We start from the raw sequence: 20,780 nt of genomic DNA, 5'->3' as shown, positions 1-20,780 counted from the left end.
ACTCGGGAATGAGTGAAGCGCAAAGCAGCGAGACATGAGAATATAAAAGGGACCATCCTCAACATCTAGTTTTTCCTGTATTCAATTCAACCATCCCTTTGCTTCGAACAAACTACTGCTTCCCCAACATTATGAAGTCTGCCGCAGTTGTACTATTAGGCTCATTGTCTACCATTGTTGCTGGACATGGCTACCTTGTTACCCCGGACAGTCGAACCAAGCTCGGATTCCAGGTTAGACTCTTGGATGAACTGAGTATCAAGGACATCCCTTTGGCTGACATTACATAGGCTGGAATTGACACATGTCCTGAGTGCACCATCCTCGAGCCCGTTTCCTCTTGGCCCGATCTTGACGTAGCCCCGGTTGGCCGCAGCGGACCCTGCGGATACAATGCCCGTGTGAGCGTCGACTACAACCAACCGGGCAGCGACTGGGGCAAAGAGGTTGTTAAGTCTTACAAAGCTGGCGATGTCATTGACGTCGTGTGGTGCGTTGACCACAACGGTGATCACGGTGGCATGTTCACCTACCGTATCTGCCAAGATCAAGCTCTTGTGGACAAATTCCTAGACCCGGATTACCTGCCAACCGACGAGGAGAAGCAAGCGGCCGAGGACTGCTTCAACAAAGGTCTTCTTGAATGCACTGGTGTCGACGGGCAGGCCTGCGACTACAGTGCCGACTGTGGTGAGGGCGAAGCTTGCCACCGCAATGACTGGTTCACTTGCAATGGCTTTGATGATACCAAGTGCCAAGGCGTCGACAGTGCTGAGCTTGGCTCCTGCAAAACAACGATCGCCGGCGGTTACACTGTTTCGAAAAAGATCAAGCTCCCGGACTACGTCTCGAACCACACTTTGCTCTCCTGGAAGTGGAACTCTTTCCAGACTGGTCAGATCTATCTTTCCTGTTCCGACATTGCTATCCAGTAAGTGGATCGTCAATTGCCTGGTATCTGCAGAGGTATTTAGTGCAGAGAGAAATGGGTCTTGAGGATGGAAGGACAAGGACTACGAGAGCCAAGAAAGATTGGGTTGTTTTAACGCGCCATATGAAGCATACCTTCAGGGCTCCTGTACTGTATATGATAGATTACAGCAATCTACGATTAGTGGCTTATTAGAAAGCACCGAGAAGTGATCAATTGATCCCAGTGGATGGGATCTAGATATCTTCATGCGTATACAATATCTTTGATCCTCAGATAGTCGATAGAATCAAGATACCAACAATGCCAGCGATCGTCCAGGAGGGAACTCTCAAAGAAGACCCCACCCCAGGCTTTGCATCACTCTCTGCCGTACCAGTCGCAGTACTCGTTGCAGTACCAGTTGCAGTAGCATCGCTCCCTCCACTAGCCTTTGCGCCGGTGGCAGTAGCGTCTGCCGAAGATACAGTGACAGTGTGCACCAACGATGATGCAAAGGTCCATGTGAAAACATCACCACTGACCGGGGTAGAGACGACGCCATCCAAATTATACAAGGATTTCGTGCCATTGGTCGGCAGGTTGCCGGGAGAGTAGAATTTGGTAATCCCACCAGCGTCGGCACGACCAAAGCCTAGATCGCCAGCGCAATCATAGTTCTCGAGGTAAGGTCCGCAGTCTTCCCAGTGGCCGGGATTGAGAAGGCCAGCAAACCATTCATCTGCAGCTAATAGGGAGGGTTGAGTGTCAGGGCAGGTGCCCCAGATACTGGATAATATCATTAGCAACAGAAGGGTAAAAGAAAGGGTACTTTGAATTCTGGAGTTTGATCATACGCGGAGATAATAGCACTGAATGAACAGCAGATACATGCCTGGGCGTACTCATTTATCGCGTCAACATCGGTCATCACTTGACCGATATTTGTCTGGTTATTCGAGCACGTATCCATCTGATTGGTAATCAGGTACAATTTTTGTTCGATTTGACCGGTGTTGCAGGAACAGGAATCAGGGGCATCATCCGGTGTCGGCCAGTACGGTAATCCATCTCGGTCTGGGTTGAGACAGAAGCTGAGGTAGTCCAGGGTTGTAGCTTGATACTCGCAAGAGTAGACCTAAGATGGATGTTCAGGTAAAAGCTATATGAATTGCGAAAGGACTCTTACCTGGTTCCAGCAACTCTGGCCTGCACAATCAATCTGAAGAGCGGACCTTTCGCATTCACAAGCGTTGATGCAGTCGATTCCCAGACCAGGACACTGCTCGTTCATGCAGGATGTGCTTCCACCGCATGAGTTGTAGCAGGATTCACTTCCCCCAGCGCAATTGTTGTTTACGCAGTTCGCGTATGTGGTGTCTGCATTCTCGTAGCACGTTGCGAAGCCCTTGGGATCGGCGCATGAGGATGAGTCGAAATAACCGACTTCCTTAGCGAGCGATAGAGAAGAAAGGGCTGCTAAAGCTAAAAGCGCACGGGATGAGAGACTCATGCTAGCAGGTACTTTTGACGCGATAAACACTTTTTCCCCACGACATAGTGTGCCTGGAAGAAGCACTACTTATATTGTCAATCTACACTAGGACGTGATAAGGCTAGAGCCACAGGTTCTCGCTGGTCTGGCATGGGGCTCGAACAGGTCCAATCAGGCCAAAAGGATCTTGCCATAAACAACCTCGGAATCCCCTCATTTACCTATTTTGGGGGTCAGTTTCGTCTTCTCGTCTAATCTTCCCCCCTGTGGTCTAAGTGGGAAATGCCGAGATTGGAAATAGACAAGCCAAGCCCAAATGGATCCCGTTGGCCCTCCCTGCAGCCTATCACAACCTCTCCCTCTACCTAACTCCGTACCTATCACGGTGCATCCGAAGCTGGTGGGTCCCATTCTAATCTGCACGGGGTTTAGTTTGGCCTCTTAGTGTCGGGTTTTGGTCCCTTGCTTTCGGAATATACCGCTCACATGTACTTCATGCTCTCTGGATAACACCATCTCTTTCTCTCCGTTTGCTCCGTTTTGCCGTTTACTCTCGGTTTGTTTTCAGTTTGTGACTAGGAAATAGCAGATAGAACACAAACCGTTTGGTTGCTAAACACCTTACATCTCATTGAACAGCTGCCAAACAACTAACGATGGCATTTATAAACTCTTATCCGCCTTGCTCATATGCATGCAGGGAGTCTTTCTCCGCCATTTTGTCATGATGCTGGAGAACTCCACTGCTGCAGAAGCTCCTGCTCTCGACCAACCTGCCACCAATATAGTCATTATAGCTAAGACGGGCGAACACGATCTGCAGAAGATACAAGATCAGTATGACGTGGAACGTAAGAAACGCCTGCGGCCTGACGGGCCAGCCCAATATGTGAGCTTTCACCGATGAACCCACGGGCATTTTCCATTCGAACGAAAATGTCGCGATCGACAACAGCCTGCTCCAGCAGAAGAAGGTCCGAGTCCTCATTGTGGGTGCTGGGATTGGGGGATTGCTGTTCGCTGTGCGACTACTCCAGTCGGGATTTCTTCGCGCGACTGAGATCCTCTTCGTGGATACAGCAGGTGGCTTCGGAGGAACGTGGTGGTGGAACAAATACCCCGGCTTGGCCTGTGATGTTAAAAGTTACACTTACATGCCCTTGTTGGAGGAAACTAAGTATATGCCGTTGCAGAAGTATGTCAACGGGCCGGAATTGAGAGAACACGCGAATCGCATCGCCGGTCAATGGAATCTCACTGGACGGGCTTTATTCCAAACCGTGGTCAATAAGTTGGCTTGGAACGACCAGGATCGTCAATGGACAGTCCATGTCACACCACATAGCCAGTCACCCACTGCAATACAATCTGATTTTGTCATCTTGGCTACCGGGTTGCTGAACTCCCCGAAAATACCAAAATTGGGCGGCCTCGAGACCTACAAGGGGAAGGTTTTCCACACCTCGCGCTGGGACTATGAGTACACTGGAGGAAGTCCCAACAACCCAACCATGCATAGACTACAAGACAAGACAGTTGGATTTGTCGGAACGGGTGCATCTGCCATCCAGGCAATTCCACACCTTGCCCAGTGGGCAAAGAAAGTGATTGTGTTTCAACGCACGCCGTCTGCTGTAGACTGGCGTCGCAATCACCCCACGGATCGCACCTGGTGGGCGAAAATGGTCCAAGGAGGCTCTGGGTGGCAACGAGAGCGCATGGAAAATTTCAACTCCTTCTGCTCAAGTGAGAATCCTCTCCCAGATGTAGACCTTGTCGATGATGGTTGGACCAAGATGCAGTCTTTCAGTGTACTGGTCGGCAGTCCCTCTGGCCTTGACCCGGACCATCTGACGCGGATGTATCAATTGGACTTGCATCGCCAAGAGGCCATCCGCCGTCGCGTGGAAACCACTGTGACCGACGAAGCGACTGCTCGAGTTTTGAAGCCGTGGTATCCCGGGTGGTGCAAACGGCCATGCTTCAGTGACAACTTTCTCACGACATTCAACTGGTCAAATGTTTCTCTGGTAGACACTAATGGAAAAGGGATCCGGACTGTGACAGACCGGGGGATCTTAACCGAGGGCCAGGAATATGATTTAGATGCCATCATTTTTGGGACCGGTTACAGTCTTGGAGGCAGTGCCGATCGCGGGGATCTGACTGTCACAGGACGTGACAGCCGTCCATGTCGCCCACATCATTTCGGAAGCCGGCAAATTGACCTCGAAGCGGAACCCAGGTGTCACCGTTGCCGGTTTGACTATTGAGCCTAGCTCTCACTCGGAAGGAGAATGGACTTCCAAGGTTTTGGTGAGAGCGCGAGCACTGGAGGGTATTCTGAATTGCACTCCGGGGTACTTCAATCGGGAGGGGCTGCAGTTCAGCGGCCTTGAAGGCTTGCGGGCGGCACAGTTCAGTATCTGGGGGAGAGGGGATTAAGAGTTATGTGAAGGAGATTGAGGGTTGGCGACGGACGGGCGGTTTGGCTGGACTTGACATTCAGTCTCGGCATGACACGTAGATTTTGGAATGTTCGAACATAATGTTTAGATACTGTTTTGATTCAAAAGGTTTGTGTTTAATTAAGATGAAATCTACCAGGTACTGCTATAGGGAGGAGACAAGTCTTGACGCAGGTGCAACCAAACATTCGGGTCCTGGACTCGAGACCCCTGTACGGAGTACAACGTAGGACAATCAAAATCCAATTGGTACCTAGGTAGTTAAAAGATGTGTCAAAACGAGTGTGTCAGATTTAAGAGAAAAAAAAATAACGGAACTCCAATCAGAGTCGAGGCTATACGTGGAGGTCTACTCCGTACCTAGGTACCTAGGTATGTATTAGAATCCGAAAGAGGATATTGAAGTAATAATATAACCAAATCTACACCGGTGACCAGATCCAGTGCTCGAACAAGTGCTCGAACAAGTCCCGGGGTAGTGTTCCCCAGGAAACCCTAACTTAAAGCCGGAAGATCCGGAGAGTTGTCCATATTCTCGAGGCCTAATGGATATGGAGTAGTGCATGTCTTACTTGGAAGCAACGAAATCCAACCCCGTACGTCGATAGATATTTCCCCCTCAAGGACAAAAAAATTCACATTCTAACGGAGACTGTTTACCGGCATCGGAGATGATTTTCTCGGCTCGCTTCATTTTCTCGTTTACTTTTCTTCGGTCGGGGGAAACCTCAGGTGCTCAACTCCCCAACTTCGGTCCCCGTTGTATGGCTAATGTGGGTCACTCATGCCACCATTTCCACCGAGAACTTCCAACCGAGAACATATGGTAAGTTTCCCATCGGTTCCTCTGTACTCCGTAAGCCGAGCACGGGGCACGTAGCATTTGCTGTATTTGGCTGCTCCAGAGTTCGGTAACAGGGAGGGTTTGGGGATTTAGTAGAGCCACAATTTGCGACATCGAATAACATGCCACGGTCAAGCGCGCTGTCGAGACAGAGACACTGGAAGGCCGGGAAAGCACAAACACGAAATCCCGATAATTATCCGCTCATTCACCTTGTGGGAATATTTGGCACGGGATAGACTGCGAAAAGTCGACTTCACGTGATAGCCAAGATAAAATGCGGAGATGAATGGCTGAGAAAGTCCATGTCCCCGTTGTGTAACTGGCTAGTTTCCCCGTGGGAGAAAGCCTCGAAAGCCCATCTCTGCCCTTGGAAATCTTGTGTGCTGATAGACGACCCACTTATCTGGCTCGGCAATGCCCGAGCTGCGAGCCACTTTGACTGTGTTGATCATGTTAAGTCTTATTTTGTTTTATTTTGTTTTATTTTGTTTTATTCTTTTTTGACTACGTACAACATACGGCAAGGAACATAAGCAGTAACCTTGGAAAGCCAACCAGACCTAAATCTAATTTATCATGATTATTCTTACTGTGTATCCTACCAACACTAGTAGTCAGCTTCCCTTATGCCAAGACTTGTTTTTTTATTTCCCTTAAAAGTAAAGGGGAGAGTGTGATTTTGTGGCGTCTCCAAGGTCTGTGCTTCGGCTTGCCCTCAATGTGACATTGACGTGAATACAAGTAGGGTTTAGCCTAAAGGTATTCAGCTGTGACAGTTCCTCTAGGTCACCAGACTCATGAGTCACTTTGTCTTCCATTGCCAAATATGTTAAATAAGTAGGTAGGTACCTGGGTAGTGTACTAAGTATAGAAATAACCTGGAGAAGATGTTGGAGTCACAGAAAAACCAAAGAAAATTCTTTGGGCACGTGGCGCACAGTCCCATGGCAACCTTGGAACCAATTAGAGTTCATTTCCCCGCGGACCCTCTATCCCAAAGTGGACATCTCCGGTTTCTAGACCCGAGGCTCTGTTTGGTTTTGGTTCCTCAAGTGGTTTTGGTTTGGTCACTTTGACCTATGTTGTATACCTAGGTAGCCGATGAGACAGGGATAGGTGGATCATTTCTGGGGGTTACAACCAATCAGATCCTCTGATCTTACAGTTTTACGGCTTAGGCCGTGTAGCACTTCCCCGGTTTTCTATACTTGCCGTTTCTATCGCGTGGTCAACTTTCTAGAGCCGACTTGGCTACACAGTCATTCCAGCCGATTTCTAGATTTTCCTCTTGTATTTTATGCCGATAGTAACCAAGCCGAATATGGATTAGATTAGATCATAATTTTTCCGGTCGTTTGCTTTTTTTTCTTTTTTTCTTTTTCCTTTTTTTGCCGGGCCTGGGGCAGGCCTGGGGATGAAGCTCAAGTCTCTCTTTTCCCCCACAATATAAATCTCTCTTCCTCCCCAGTCCCTTCCTTTCCTCTTCTTCCTTCTCCATCTCTCACCCCACATTATCTTTCTTGAGACGTCTCACTTCATCTCTTTCTGGATCTCTTTTAAACACAGTTACTCTCATCGACTCGCTACCATGCCTGGTGGAGCAGTCATCTCTGGGCCGGTCGACACCATGGTTGTCGAGGCCCCGGTCACGTTCAAGGCCTACCTGATGTGCGCCTTTGCTGCCTTTGGTGGTATCTTCTTCGGTTATGACTCAGGTTACATCAATGGTGTTCTCGGCATGGATTACTTCCTCCATGAGTTCTTTGGTGAAGTGAGTGTCAACGTCCCAGCACAGTTTCCAGAATCTCACTAACCGCACCTAGGACGCCACCTCTATTCCTGCCTCTCGAAAGTCGCTCATCGTTTCCATTCTCTCCGCTGGAACCTTCTTTGGTGCCCTCATCGCTGGTGATCTGGCTGATTGGTTTGGTCGTCGGATTACTATCATCTCTGGCTGCGCCATTTTCATCGTTGGTGTCGTTTTGCAGACCGCTTCTGTCAGCGTTGGACTTCTTGTTGCCGGTCGTCTCATTTCCGGTTTCGGTATTGGATTTGTCTCCGCTATCATCATTCTCTACATGTCTGAGATTGCACCCCGCAAGGTCCGTGGTGCCATTGTCTCGGGTTACCAGTTCTGCATCACCATCGGTTTGATGCTGGCTTCTTGTGTGAACTATGGCACCCAGGAGCGTACAGACAGTGGGTCGTACCGGATCCCCATTGCCCTCCAAATGCTCTGGGCTCTCATTTTGGCCTTGGGGTTGTTTATGTTGCCCGAGTCGCCTCGATTCTTCATCCGCAAGGGCCAAAAGGATAAGGCTCGCACTGTGCTGGCTCGTATCCGTGGCCAGCCCGAGGATTCGGAATTTGTCGAGCGCGAACTGAATGAGATCGACGCCAACAATCAGTACGAAATGATGGCAATTCCCCAGGGTGGATACTGGACCACCTGGTTCAGCTGCTTCACCGGAAGCCTCTGGCACCCTAACAGCAACCTTCGTCGTACTATCCTGGGTACCTCTCTGCAGATGATGCAACAGTATGCCTTACTCTCCTCCTGCTAGGGAATAGAAACTAACAAGCTATAGATGGACTGGTGTGAACTTCATTTTCTACTACGGAACCACCTTCTTCCAGGATCTCAAGACAATTGATGATCCTTTCCTGATCAGCATGATCACTACGATCGTCAATGTCTTCTCTACTCCCATCTCCTTCTACACCATTGAGAAATTCGGACGTCGCCCTTTGCTTCTTTGGGGTGCCCTGGGTATGGTTGTGTGTCAGTTCATTGTCGCCATTGTTGGTGTCACCACCGATTCGCAGAACAAGAGTGCTGTCAGTTCAATGATCGCATTCATTTGCATCTACATCTTTTTCTTTGCTAGCACTTGGGGCCCCGGTGCTTGGGTCGTCATCGGTGAAATCTTCCCTCTGCCCATCCGGTCCCGCGGTGTTGCCCTCTCCACCGCGTCCAACTGGCTCTGGAACTGCATCATCGCAGTCATCACTCCTTACATGACTGAGGCCGACAAAGGTAACCTTGGTCCCAAGGTGTTCTTCATCTGGGGTTCTCTGTGTACCTGTGCCTTTATCTACACCTACTTCCTCATTCCCGAGACCAAGGGTTTGACCCTTGAGCAGGTTGACAAGATGATGGAAGAGACTACTCCTCGCACTTCCGCTAAGTGGAAGCCTCACACCACCTTTGCTGCCGAGATTGGATTGGAGGAGAAGGCTGCTCAGGCACCCAGCGTGACCCAGCAGGAGGTCTAATCCATCGGATTGTTTCTTTTGTGGTGGTCCTCTTGTTCTCGCCTTTTACGTAGTTTTGGCCCACTCCCAGCGGGTCTTACTTCAATTATTGCCTCTATCATGCGTTGACGGTTTCATGCGACATTTCCCCTGATATCCACGAATATGCATGTAACATAATTTAATCCAATTCTATGGCTTTTGATACAATTTTTCTGTTCTTGTAGATGGCAATTCAATTATCACATTGCTTGAATACCAAAAATTTCCACAGACGTCGGGGAACGTGGTCTTGAATATGATAATTGATATGGGAACATTGGGGGCATAATCAAAAATGCAGTCGTCAGGCTGCGTGTGCAAAACAACCCCAGAGGCGTAACTAAGAAGTTGCTTCGTATTATCTCTCAATATATGGTTGAAACCCACATTTACCAATATCCACCAACCCTCAACATCAAAAGATCTTCGGACAGCAAGCAATTGCCAAGCCTTTCCTGTTCTCATATCAGCGTCTTGGCAACATCCATGGATGGTCCCGAACATGATGTTTTTCAAGGAGACAGATTGAACGGGAAGACGCACCCCTGATAAGGCAAAAATTTTCACACGCGCGTCTTGCATTGATCAAAATCCAAGGTTTCCGATACCAAGTCTCAGAGTTCGACATGTTCACCGTCGATTGATCGCACAGATATCCAGCCAAAGCTATCGGTGCTGCATTCTCCGCTGACTGTTCTCGCGGGGGACCTCGGGTGGGTCCGCCAAGACGAATACGTATACAGACCACGCATGTTACGACGAAGACTCCATGCAGACGAGGGCTCGTTCTATGAAGATTATACTTGGGCCGCGTCCTTAATTCCCCGCATGCAAAATTGTGAAACCCCAATGGCTAGAATTTCCTTGGCAGGGAAATAGTGCCAGCATGATCGACGGTGGATTCAACAGAGTTGGTTAGAGTTGCTGCCGAACTAGACCTCTGGCTCTTTCGCAATCTCCCGATGTCCTACCGGCGGCAAGCAATTGCACCCCTTTGCCCTATGATATCGCAATTCTATTCATAGATGGTTGAGCTCCGCTGGGGGGGGGCCTGCAGTTACCAGGGTGCGTTTCTCGCTGAGAAACCTTCCGCGTTTCATTCGTCAATTCAGGCCCAGGGCTACTCCATGTCACTCGTCAACTTCATACAAATGCCGTTTATCACAAACTGGTCTATCCTGAATCTAGCCATGCTCCGCCTTGGTATTATCCAGGGAGGCAACAGGAAGGTATAAAGCACCCCAAGACACCCAGGTGTGGTATCCTCAACTTCCTCATTCACATTCGCCTTCAATTGCCTCATTACCTCGATCATGGTTCATCTCTCAGCTATTGTTGCCATCGGCCTGACTGCTCTGACTGGCATTGTGTCTGCTCACCCGGGACATGATGTTAAAGCTGAAGCTGCCGAGCGAGCTGCATTCCTGAAAAATGCCCCTGTTCACTCGCGCAGCCTTGCACAATGTGCCTCTCGCCTTCAGCGTCGAGGCCAGCAAAGCCGAAACGTGGCCCGTCGCCACATGGCCGTGAAGAACATCCGTCGCCGCCTTGGTCTTCAGCCTAGTATGTTTTGAAGCCAATGCCAAGCACTATCACGTTCTAACAAGCCCATAGCCAACCACTTGCTCAAGGCACGCTCCGATAGCGCCCTGGATACTTCGCATCACTCCAATCTCACAGGGGTGAATTCTTCTACCGACCCCGATGTATTGTTTGGCACCGATGCGACCTGCATTCTCGGACCTGAGGTCACCCAGGGACCTTACTGTTAGCTTCCCATTTCTGTTTTATGGCCGAAATTTACTAACGCGGCTTAGATGTTACGGGTGAACTGGTTCGTAAAAACATCGCGGAGTCCCAGGAGGGTATTCCTCTCTACATGGACATCCAGCTGATCGACACCAACACCTGCGAACCCATTCCGGAGATCTACATGGACTTGTGGCACTGCAACTCCACTGTAAGTAAATTCTCCGCCAACCGTATTACTTATGAACCGTTCCACTCACATCGATCATCATAGGGTGTCTATTCTGGAGTCGTCGCCAGTGGAAACGGGAACTCTGACGATGAGACCAACCTCAACACGACTTTCAACCGAGGTGTCCAGAAAAGTAACAAGGAAGGTGTCATCCAGTTCCAATCGAACTTCCCAGGCCATTACACTGGCCGGGCAACTCACATCCACGGTATGGTGCCCAGATACAAGATCCTCTCCTCATGGTTATGGCCATCTTTTTACCACTGTACCTTTCTGTTTGCGCGGTGGCATTTGTCACATCCTGCTAGTTGAATTGATTCCGATATTGACTAACTTGTTCAATAGTCCTCACCCACCCAGCCAACGAAACCAAGGTCCTTGCAAACGGAACCATCTCCGGCCTGTATACCTCGCACTCGTCGCACGTTGGACAGATTTTCTTCGACCAGGATCTCATTTCCGCCGTCGATGAGGTCGCCCCGTACTCAACCAACACGCAGGAGGTGACGGCCAACGCCGACGACAGCATTCTCGCTGAAGAACTCGATACCATTGACCCTTTCATGGAATATGTCTATCTAGGCGATGACATCTCCGATGGAATCTTCGCTTGGATCACAGTTGGTATGGACCCTACCCAGGACACCACTGTTACCCCTGCGGCTTATTACACTGAGGAGGGCGGCATTGAGAATGAGAATTCCGGTGCTCCAGGTGGTGGTGGTTCGCCCCCAGGCGGTGCCCCAAGTGGTGCTCCCCCAAGTGCCTCGGCCACGCCTCTCTAAATGAGACGGTGTATGCTTGCCTCTCAACTGCAGTAAACGGATGGATCGCAAGATGTTTGACTTCATGTCCTCGACTGGCTTTTTATCTTCACTGTCGCAATGGTTGAGGGTGTTTCTGATGGGTTCTACCTCGCTCTTCATACCGGGCTTGTAGTCATAGGTTTGTAGCTGCTCTTAGAAGGTTACAAATGTTACTCAGAAATAAATTGCTATCCGTCATAAACACGCTCGCACAATAAGGACTCGCTCTTTCTGTCATAAACTTGCGAACAATCTTCTTCATACAAGAGACTGCTGCCACGGTATTAATTTTGATCGTTATGTAGTACTACATAGAATACACAGCCCTCTTCTAGCCTCGGGCATATGGATGGTACATACATTTATTCTATCAACGGCCTCGCGTTCGTCGTGTCGGGCGAGGTACATATTCAGGTTCTGCGACTTCTCCCTCGCCATTATCTACCTCATTGTCTGAACCCGAGGAGATAGACACAGGCGGGGAGTCTGCAGCAGGCGATCCAGATTCGACTGGCTCGTTGTCATCGGGGTCATTGGCATCAGTTTGGGATGGACCTGCATTACTCCGTTTCTGGTCATGGTGCTCGACGATCAACCCATCGTCTGCGTCATGTTCATGACCAGGAAGAAGAAAGCCACCACCATGATCAATCGCATTATATGACGACTCCCGATCAGGCATCTCTTCGTCATCGCCATCATTATCCGATTCCTCCTCCCGCTTTTTCTTCTGCGCAGCGAAGGGATTATGCGAATCGCGCTCCCGATCAGCATCTGGATCCCCACCCCCATACTCATCTCTCACCCGCTCCATAATCCGTAACCCGAATAAGAACTTCCTCCACGTCTGTAGAATCTTCTTCTCCGCCTTAAGCTCTTCCTTCTTCCTCTTCTCCGCAGCCTCAACCTTCCAAGCATCCCTAAGTAAACCCTCATTCTCAGCCGCAACAACAACACCCTGAATAACCGGCACAGCCATCTTCGACCCAAATTCGAACCCCGTCACTGCCTCCGCATAGTCAATGCCAAGCTTCTTACACACGCGCACAGTACCAGGTAGCGGGACATGCGCCGCGCCGGCGGGGACCATACTCGGCACGAAACAGTCGATGTTACCATATTCATTCTTGGGGATGCGGCCATCCTGAATAGGCGGAGGGATAATATATTCTGTCTGGTGTCGCGCGTACAGACCTTGCAGTGGTTTCTCGCCGGTCTGGCGGTGCAGTTCGTCCACTTCGCGTTTGCGCATGAGCGTCACGGCGCGGATAGGTACGCGCTTGAGGGCTACCGCGCCCGGTTTCGGTTGGCGGCCTTCTTTGTGCCAGCTTTCGGTGGAGAGGCATTTTAGCACGTCTGCTCGTCGGAAGATTGGTTCCTCTTTAGCCCGGGCGCCTTTTCCCGCGATGAAGGTTCGGACGGGCTCGGCGCCGGGGCGGAGGGCTTCTTCGCGGCGGAGGAAGCGCTCTAGCACGAATTCGGTCGATGTTCGGAGACTTTGGATGGTATCGACGGTTTGGGTTGTTTTCTTTTTCTCGGGCTGGTTGGGTTGTAGATCTCGCGTTTCTTCGAGTTCGTCGACTGCTGTTTTGCTCTTGCGGGCTCGCTGGTACCCGCGCATTACCATCCCGAACCAGTCGAAGGCGATGTAGTGCCCGCGCGGTCCTACTGGTACTTTTTCCAAGGGTATTCGGAAGCCCTTCGTTTTGCCGGGCCAGGTCCGCCGTCGAAGGTATCTTGTTGTGACCTCTTTAGCGGTACCATCTGATGAGTGGGCAACAACGTAGCATATGACTTGTTTGGCCCGGTCTGCTTTTGCACCGCGAGGCTCGAAGTTTGCTTGTAGGTCTGTATCTGCAAATGGCGCCACAGGGTTGGAAAGTACAAGCGGGTCGACAGATATAATCTCATTCGTGACGGGTGAGGCAACTTCTGTCCAGTAGATAGGAAATGGCAAATCCTTATCAAACTGTTTGCGCCCTTTCGCTGATACTTTATTTTCAGCTGCATCAGTATCAGACTCGGATCCTTCCGACTCCCCTTTATTCTCGGGTTCCTTATCTGCCTTGGAAGGTGTGACAGGTATGTAGGTCTCTCCCTTTGGTCCAACCGAAACCCAGCGGCTGCAAACTACCCACGAGTCTGGCCTCAATGCCTAAAGCGCGAGCGAGAGCCGTGAAGAGCTGTGCGCCAACGTCCCGCGATCCCTGCATACTCTCGGCGATCGCGCGGAATTCGTCAAGGTTGGCGATACGCTCACCATGGCGCTCTGGGTCATGCTCTTCCTCGCGAAATTCGGTGATTGCAGTTTCAAGAGCAGATACTGGTCGGTATCCATACTTTCGCAGTCCAGGCGCAGTGATGCGAAACTGCTTCCTCCAGTATGCGACCAGCACCTTGATCAACGTAATGATAGGATCGCCACGGCTCATGTCCGGCTGGCCTGGCTCCAGTCGTTCCGAGCCATCACTCCAGTCTTTATTCTTCTGGGCCTTTTTGCCCTTCTTCTTATTCTTGGGCGGCTCAGGTTTTGGCTCTGGTAGTTCTAAGCCCGACGCTATGCGCCATTTCTTGACTTCCTTGTGGATCCCTTCCGGCAACTTTTTGCGCAGGATCTCATGGACTTTGGAATCATTACTCCAGGCATTGCGGATAGCGTTGTGGAAAAGCAAGCATTGAACATGCATACAGTGTGTCTGGATCCGGATTTGGCGTTCGATCTTACTAGGCCCCTTTTTACCATCCAGAAGATCAGACACGTGTGTCTCATTCTGATCTAGGGTCAATTCTAGGTCCTGTAGCTCCGGAGCTGCGACAGTAGGTGTAATGGCGCTGGTCTTCGCGTCTATCGCGTCCTCCCAGTCGATATCCTCTTCTTCATCTTCGGATTCATCAGACGCCTGGAGTGCATCGCTCTTGTTGAGGAGACCTTCAGGTGCGTCGCTCAAAGAGTTGGAGTCGGAGTCGGAGTCGGAGAGGTGGAACGGAGCATTGGTAGCTTGGGGAGGTGCTTGAGGATTATCGGGCCGGGCCTGGCGCTTGGCCGGGGGCGGGTCCTCGGAGGATACGCGCTTGCGGGGGAGGAAGGGTGGCATGCGAATGAATGTGAAGATGTGACGATGTGAAATAATAAGGGAGTTGGGGGTCGCCGAATGTCGGAGATGGCGATGAAGGGAGAGTCGTCATCGGCCGCGGCCGAGGTTGCGCTTTATTTTATTCTCTTTGCTTTGCAACTTTGCAACTTTGCAACTTTTGCTATTGCCTACATTAACCTTCCAAGATTGTCTGACTCTTTGAAAAGATAAATCGATTCATTCTATTAAATTATTCAAATTACAATGGCAGCAGTCAAGCGATTCTTCTCTTCCCCCCGCTTTGCGGTGGCGGGGGCCAGCAATGATACTCATAAGTTTGGATACAAGAGTAGGAGAACACATTCTGTTGGCATTTGTATGGAGAACTAAATCATTACAGTCCTCGCCTGGTATCATCAGCACTCCCTGCCAGTGACTCCGCTCAATCCGCGAGCAGCGCAGATCACCCTCCCCTCGCGCGCTTACGATACAGTCCCCTCACCGTCCAGTTTGCCATCGCCGGCGCAGACTTCCCTCTCAGTGGTGACTCCCCCGGCTGTGACCCTCCAGGTGCTGCAGGAAGCACACTCGGTGGGAATCCCTGCAGTCTGGTTACAGCCTGGTACCTTCGACAATCGAGTACTTGAATACGCTCACAGTCACTTTGAGGCGGTTATTGCGGGAGATGGGGGACAGGGCAGCGAGGGATGGTGCGTGTTAGTTGATGGTGATGAGGGATTGGAGGCAGCTGGAGTACAATGGACCAGCCAGCGATTGTAATTTCAATATGAAAATCCATGTACTCCATCCTCCATGGATATATGAGAATGTCATGTAGGGGGTTGTAAATAGTTTTGAGACAAAGAAGTGACTTGGGAAGGAAAACACTAAACCTGTCACGGCCAATATCCAACCTCTCGCTTTTTTTTCCCTTCATTCTTCTCTTTTTTTTTCCCCGATTTTGATCTTTGATCTTTTGATCTTTGGTCTTTGTTCTTTGTTCTTTTTTTTATCTTACTCTCTTCTTTCCTTTAAAAATGCCCGACATGCACGCTGTCTTCAACTCTGCTTCACCACCTAAAGTCGACCTCTCAAATGCGCCCTCTCAGCTATTCCAAGTGCCAGCCTCCACGGCTTCCACATCGCTCTATTCTCTTTCACTCAGTCGAAAGCGACCACGTAACACAGAGAAACTCTCATCTCATTTTGAGTCCAATTTCACCGAGTCCCCGATGATCCACCCTAGCTACCGCTCAGTAAGCGTAAGTGGAGGCAACGATTTCCACGCTTCTGCCGAGCTAGATTACCGCCCGAACCGATACCGCGAATCCTTCCTCCCACCCTCATTCGATTCCGGTGACGAGTCAGCAAATCTAGCAGACTATAACGGCAGTCGCAAGCGTAGCCGCCGCGATTCTTGCGTCATATCCGCAAGCCCCGATGGCCCCAACAACACAACACCCACAGGCTGGGGTCGGACCGTGATCAAAGCCGTGAGCAAAGTCCTCGATCTATGCTGGACTGGCGCATTCCGAGGGTTCTATGCAGGAGGAGGGCAGGGCTACGACCTGTCATCCAGCCCCGCAACAACCCTCGAATCCAGCTGGCAGCCCTCGGGCAGCCCATCCGCCGAGAAAGACCTGTACAGCCCGAACACATTTTGCTCGACACCCGTACCCGGCCAATATCCAGATGACGAGGTCGATCGGAGCTGGGTGGTGGTCCCCGAGAGCTCGGATCCGTTTGTGGGTAGCAGCGAGCTTGCTAGCCCGTCACTCCGCACACGACGCACCTTCCAGGCATCGAGTCCTCGCCGCAAATCTGCAGTGATGCCCCGGCTAGCTAAACGGGTCTCTTATTCTTCTGCCAGACCCCACTCGCCTACCAAGGGACAAGGAGGCCTGCCATCCCCTCGGTTGAAGGATATTCCTGCGTCGGATATACAGCGACAGGCTGCTAAGATGCGCCGCAAGGAACGAGAAGAAGATGCGAGTCTCCAGCGATTGAATAAGCAGTTGCAGGCAATGATCCGGGAAGGGAAAGAGGCATTGGGGACGACAGTGGTAGTGGACGATGTGGACATGTATGAGTCTGATTAGGCTGGTCTTTGCCTTTGGGAGCTTCTTGTTCCATCTCGAGTGGTTTTGCTGTATTTGATTTCATCGCGTGTAACGACCTGATACCCCCCAAGGGCGCTCTTTAACTGGGTGGTCCGGACCGGAAAAGCCGGTTTTGATTTGACTACGATTAACGAATTTTGTGTCTTGATTCTTTGCGTATGCTCCTTGCAGCTTCGTCTGCCTGTCTCGTTACATAGCAGGGTTTCCCTGCGGGTTTCTAATTTTCTATGTCCAAACTTCAAAATTGCCTGTGTTCTCTGTACACCGAAGCTTCGGTTTCTAACTGAATCAAGGAACATTGAAAACGCGTTTGACATTGTTAGAATACGTAAATAACAACTCAGCAACACCGCGTGACCGATTGCGCATCCCCAATCTTGCCCAGCAAGTCCAACTGGTGTCATAAAACCCCATCACAATCTGTTCGACTGGTAGAAAGCGACCAGACGCAAGACAATTGTCCCCCGTATAACTTACTCAGAAGCAGCACCAGACGCCTGTTGCTGCTGAGCAGCAAGACCAGGGCCAGAGTGAGGACCAACACCAGACGAAGGGTCGGGAGGGGCCGCAGAAGAACCGTCACCGATTTTGGAGGGGGAATTGGCACCGGGCTTGGACACAGCACCTCCAGAAAGGGCCTTGGTAAGCTTTCCCACAGCACCACCCTGGAGGAGAACACCGGTAAGGGTGGAGCCCTGGATGGGAGCCTGCCGTGTCTCGAGGTCCTTCTCGTCACGGCGCATCTGGACGGCTGTTAGCTTGATGGGGGTTTTTTTTTCGGTCGGTGGGTAGGTAGCACATACTGGGAAGAGGCCAAGGCCGTGGTGGGAGTTGCCCTTAATGGCACCCAGGCCATTCTTGCCCATTAATTCACCAAGGAGGCCCTTGCTCTGCTCGTTCTTGGGCTTCGGGTCTGCCTGTTGACCATTGTTGGCCTTGGGGGCAGCGGGCTCATTACGGCGCACCTGACAAGATATTAGTACAATTGGTTGTTGTTCTTATCTCGAGGCTTCCTCAAGGCTGGCAGTATGACATACCGGCATGGCGGAAGATTCTGCTTCCATACCAGATGCAACGGCCCCTTCAAGAACGTCGCTCATTGGTTCCAGTTGCTCGAACTCCTCATCGCGCTTGTGGCCCTTGGTAACGGGCTACTTGAATGATTAGCGCTCGTATACATGGCTATGTCTGTATGCGCTAAAGAAACTTACATCACCGCTAGTCAAAGACTGCAGGACACCGAAGACACCCTTGGCATGGCCCGCCTGGCGAGTATCAATGTGCTTGGCAGGAGTTTCGATCTGCCGGTGAGAGGGTTTCTCCTGGTCCTATATCATGTCAGTTTTCTTTTTCTGATTCTACTGGGTATTCCAACGGCCGATAATGTCTGTCGTACCTTTCCAAGAAGGCCTCCAACTATGGGAATGCCCCTGAGGCTGCTTCCCAAGTCACGCTTCCAGCCTTTTTCTCCGTTCTGGCTGGCGTTCTGGCCGTTGTTCTGGCCCTCATTTTGACCTTCGTTTTGGCCCTGGTTCTGGCCAGCATTCTGACCGTCATTCTGGCCATAATTCTGACCTTCATTTTGACCGGCGTTCTGGCCATAGTTTTGGCCAAATCCTTGGCGCTTGTTCATGCCATTTGGTCCGCCAGTATGTGTGTGCTAATAGTCCATCAACATCCCATCCCTTAACACGACTACCGGTTAAAAACACATACCTTGCCGAACAGGCCTCCGACGAGGGGCAAGCCACTAATGCCCTCATCCGCGATATCTCGGCGCTGGTTCTGGTTCTGTTTGTCCTATTTTGGGCCTCCAATTAGTACTGCTATGTTTGTATTCGAAATATTTGCACCCAAGGGGCAACTCACGTTGCCAAGAAGCTTTCCAATAATCGGAAGCTCGTCGATGACGTTGTGGTGCTCAGGCTGAGACTCATCGCGCTTGACAATCTGATTCTGTTTATCGGTTGGTGTTAGTTTCCGTTTCTTGTATTCCAGCTCATTAAAAGAAAAACCAATATATACATACAAGGTTGGTAAGTCCCTGAAGGATATTCTTGTGCTCTACTGAACCCTGCTTTTCGGCACGGCCAGTAAGTTGAGAAACAGGAGCCGCCAGGCTGACAGCCGCAAAAAGCGTCAGGGCATAAGTAGTCTTGACCATCGTGTTGACTGGATAGGCCTTTGCCGTAGGTTAAGCTGAAAGAAAGGAAGTGCCGGCGAGCGACGGAGCTGGATGTAGTAAATTAAAAACAAGAAGGGGTATTAACGAACGTCTACGGGAATGCGAGCGCCGTTGAGGGACTCAACTCTTTCTTTAATCTTTTCAGAACTGATCGTCTTCGTGACATTCTGTCATAACTGGGATATGAAGGGGTGTCGTTGCGCCCTCGCCCTCGGCTGCCCGTGCGGCAGCATCAACATCCCTCGCGGCGAGTCCTCGAGCTTCTTTCCCTGCTCTGACGGGGTGGCTGAATTCTTTTCTCCTTCGACAGGAATGCACCAATGCTTGGTCTCGACAAATTTTCCCGACGATCATTGTTTCACCTCCCTGCTATGCAAGGGATGATCCTGGCTGATCGTGGGAGACGATGCAAGCCGGGACTTGCGCTTCTGATGCTTTTGCCCTGGATGTCTAATTCAGAGTTCCTTGAAGGAGGAATTGATTGGTGGTGGGCAATACGCCCTCCTTAAGGGGTTGTTTGTTTGTGCTTGAGAAACTGTCTATCCTGCACCTTAGTTAGGGTTATCGTCTCCTGCTTGGGATCTCATCTATTTGTTTATTTTGCCATTCGTAGTGATCGCTGGGAACGCCGTATACATGCAAATCCCAACTCAATCATCGGGGAGTATCCGCAGACTGCAATCTACGTACTCACGTGTACTGTATGTAGCTAGGTACCTAGGTAGTTCCAACCATTTTCTAGCTAATACGAGTTCTCCTGATAATGGCTTTTCCTGATCAATTAATACACAAGGCGGCCAATTGGCCTAGTGGTAAGGCATCCGTTTCCGGTGCGGGAGATCGTAGGTTCGAATCCTGCATTGGTCGTTATCTTTTTGTTTTTTCTATCTGTCTACCTAACGTATATATGTACGTATGTCTGTCTGATATATATATACAATACGTCTTCTTTTTTCCAACCGGGGTGCAGCTTTTGTCCTTGAGGCCTCTTCTTCATTCCTGTATGGTGAGGAAGGTTCTAGGAAACGTGCAAGCTTTTGCACATTTCCTTATCCCATCCATATCATATCCATCTGTCCATTCGGTCATACAATATCTATCTAGAAGCATCTACTTATCCATTGTCGATACATAAATGGTTGGTCGAATTATCTTTCGTAGTCATTATTTTATGCATATTACATTACATACATACATGTCTATTCCAGGTGTTCAAATCCACTCAGGCAAGATATATTTTCTGTCTATCAGATAAAGCAGCTCGCTCTAATTAGAAGGACATGTAGGTAATTAACACGTCAGATCGGTTTGATTTATATGATCTTCTTTATCCAATTCGATCCAGTCCATAACTACATATCTATGTAAGTAGGTAGGTGTTTCCATTTTCGCCCTTATATGTCTGTCTGTATCTGTGTCGCTGTCTCTAAATGGCGATGACATGGCTTGTCCTAATTAACCACATGTGATTCTAACTCAGCCCACCTCGTCACGAACCAGTCAGTCAGTCAATCAATAGTAACAAAAGTGTAAAAATATGTCCCCTATGGTTTGTCTGTCTATGGGAGAGGAAAGCAAAAAGTTGACGACCAATGCA

At 50.1% G+C, this 20,780-nt stretch overlaps 9 protein-coding genes across 9 annotated transcripts; 6 read left to right on the top strand and 3 right to left on the bottom strand.

The window, feature by feature from the left end:
- Positions 1-131: 131 nt before the first annotated feature.
- N7519_008309 (uncharacterized protein) lies at positions 132-935 on the top strand (the record flags this gene model as incomplete). The annotated part of the gene is made up of 2 exons (XM_057295085.1): positions 132-233; positions 291-935. The coding sequence occupies 2 exons, from the start codon at positions 132-134 to the stop codon at positions 933-935; spliced, it is 747 nt and encodes a 248-aa protein (XP_057142967.1).
- A 268-nt stretch (positions 936-1,203) lies between these two features.
- On the bottom strand, positions 1,204-2,423 carry N7519_008308 (uncharacterized protein; the record flags this gene model as incomplete). Its single annotated transcript, XM_057295084.1, has 3 exons — positions 1,204-1,699; positions 1,768-2,048; positions 2,100-2,423. The coding sequence occupies 3 exons, from the start codon at positions 2,421-2,423 to the stop codon at positions 1,204-1,206; spliced, it is 1,101 nt and encodes a 366-aa protein (XP_057142966.1).
- Positions 2,424-3,099: 676 nt separating this feature from the next.
- N7519_008307 (flavin-containing monooxygenase) lies at positions 3,100-4,850 on the top strand (the record flags this gene model as incomplete). The annotated part of the gene is made up of 3 exons (XM_057295083.1): positions 3,100-3,294; positions 3,371-4,538; positions 4,591-4,850. The coding sequence occupies 3 exons, from the start codon at positions 3,100-3,102 to the stop codon at positions 4,848-4,850; spliced, it is 1,623 nt and encodes a 540-aa protein (XP_057142965.1).
- A 2,458-nt stretch (positions 4,851-7,308) lies between these two features.
- N7519_008306 (sugar porter family MFS transporter) lies at positions 7,309-8,996 on the top strand (the record flags this gene model as incomplete). Its single annotated transcript, XM_057295082.1, has 3 exons — positions 7,309-7,491; positions 7,544-8,259; positions 8,309-8,996. 3 exons carry the CDS (start codon positions 7,309-7,311, stop codon positions 8,994-8,996), a joined length of 1,587 nt encoding a protein of 528 aa, XP_057142964.1.
- A 1,334-nt stretch (positions 8,997-10,330) lies between these two features.
- N7519_008305 (intradiol ring-cleavage dioxygenase) lies at positions 10,331-11,783 on the top strand (the record flags this gene model as incomplete). Its single annotated transcript, XM_057295081.1, has 5 exons — positions 10,331-10,580; positions 10,632-10,784; positions 10,835-10,977; positions 11,041-11,206; positions 11,344-11,783. The coding sequence occupies 5 exons, from the start codon at positions 10,331-10,333 to the stop codon at positions 11,781-11,783; spliced, it is 1,152 nt and encodes a 383-aa protein (XP_057142963.1).
- Positions 11,784-12,174: 391 nt separating this feature from the next.
- On the bottom strand, positions 12,175-14,899 carry N7519_008304 (Rad4 family protein; the record flags this gene model as incomplete). The annotated part of the gene is made up of 2 exons (XM_057295080.1): positions 12,175-13,869; positions 13,943-14,899. 2 exons carry the CDS (start codon positions 14,897-14,899, stop codon positions 12,175-12,177), a joined length of 2,652 nt encoding a protein of 883 aa, XP_057142962.1.
- Positions 14,900-15,142: 243 nt separating this feature from the next.
- On the top strand, positions 15,143-15,658 carry N7519_008303 (CoA-binding protein; the record flags this gene model as incomplete). Its single annotated transcript, XM_057295079.1, has 2 exons — positions 15,143-15,227; positions 15,279-15,658. The coding sequence occupies 2 exons, from the start codon at positions 15,143-15,145 to the stop codon at positions 15,656-15,658; spliced, it is 465 nt and encodes a 154-aa protein (XP_057142961.1).
- Positions 15,659-15,915: 257 nt separating this feature from the next.
- On the top strand, positions 15,916-16,977 carry N7519_008302 (uncharacterized protein; the record flags this gene model as incomplete). The annotated part of the gene is made up of 1 exon (XM_057295078.1): positions 15,916-16,977. One exon carries the CDS (start codon positions 15,916-15,918, stop codon positions 16,975-16,977), a length of 1,062 nt encoding a protein of 353 aa, XP_057142960.1.
- A 494-nt stretch (positions 16,978-17,471) lies between these two features.
- Positions 17,472-19,162, bottom strand: N7519_008301 (uncharacterized protein; the record flags this gene model as incomplete). The annotated part of the gene is made up of 8 exons (XM_057295077.1): positions 17,472-17,741; positions 17,802-17,963; positions 18,036-18,149; positions 18,210-18,326; positions 18,395-18,658; positions 18,715-18,798; positions 18,868-18,954; positions 19,028-19,162. 8 exons carry the CDS (start codon positions 19,160-19,162, stop codon positions 17,472-17,474), a joined length of 1,233 nt encoding a protein of 410 aa, XP_057142959.1.
- Between the last annotated feature and the right edge of the window lie 1,618 nt (positions 19,163-20,780).

Source organism: Penicillium mononematosum, assembly GCF_028829835.1.
Source record: "Penicillium mononematosum strain IBT 11891 chromosome Unknown utg000005l:1.0-9366267.0:1.0-9372171.0, whole genome shotgun sequence".
Classification (NCBI taxonomy): Eukaryota; Fungi; Ascomycota; class Eurotiomycetes; order Eurotiales; family Aspergillaceae; genus Penicillium; species Penicillium mononematosum.
Note: the sequence above shows the minus strand (reverse complement) of the source record. Positions and strands in the feature narration are given on the sequence as shown.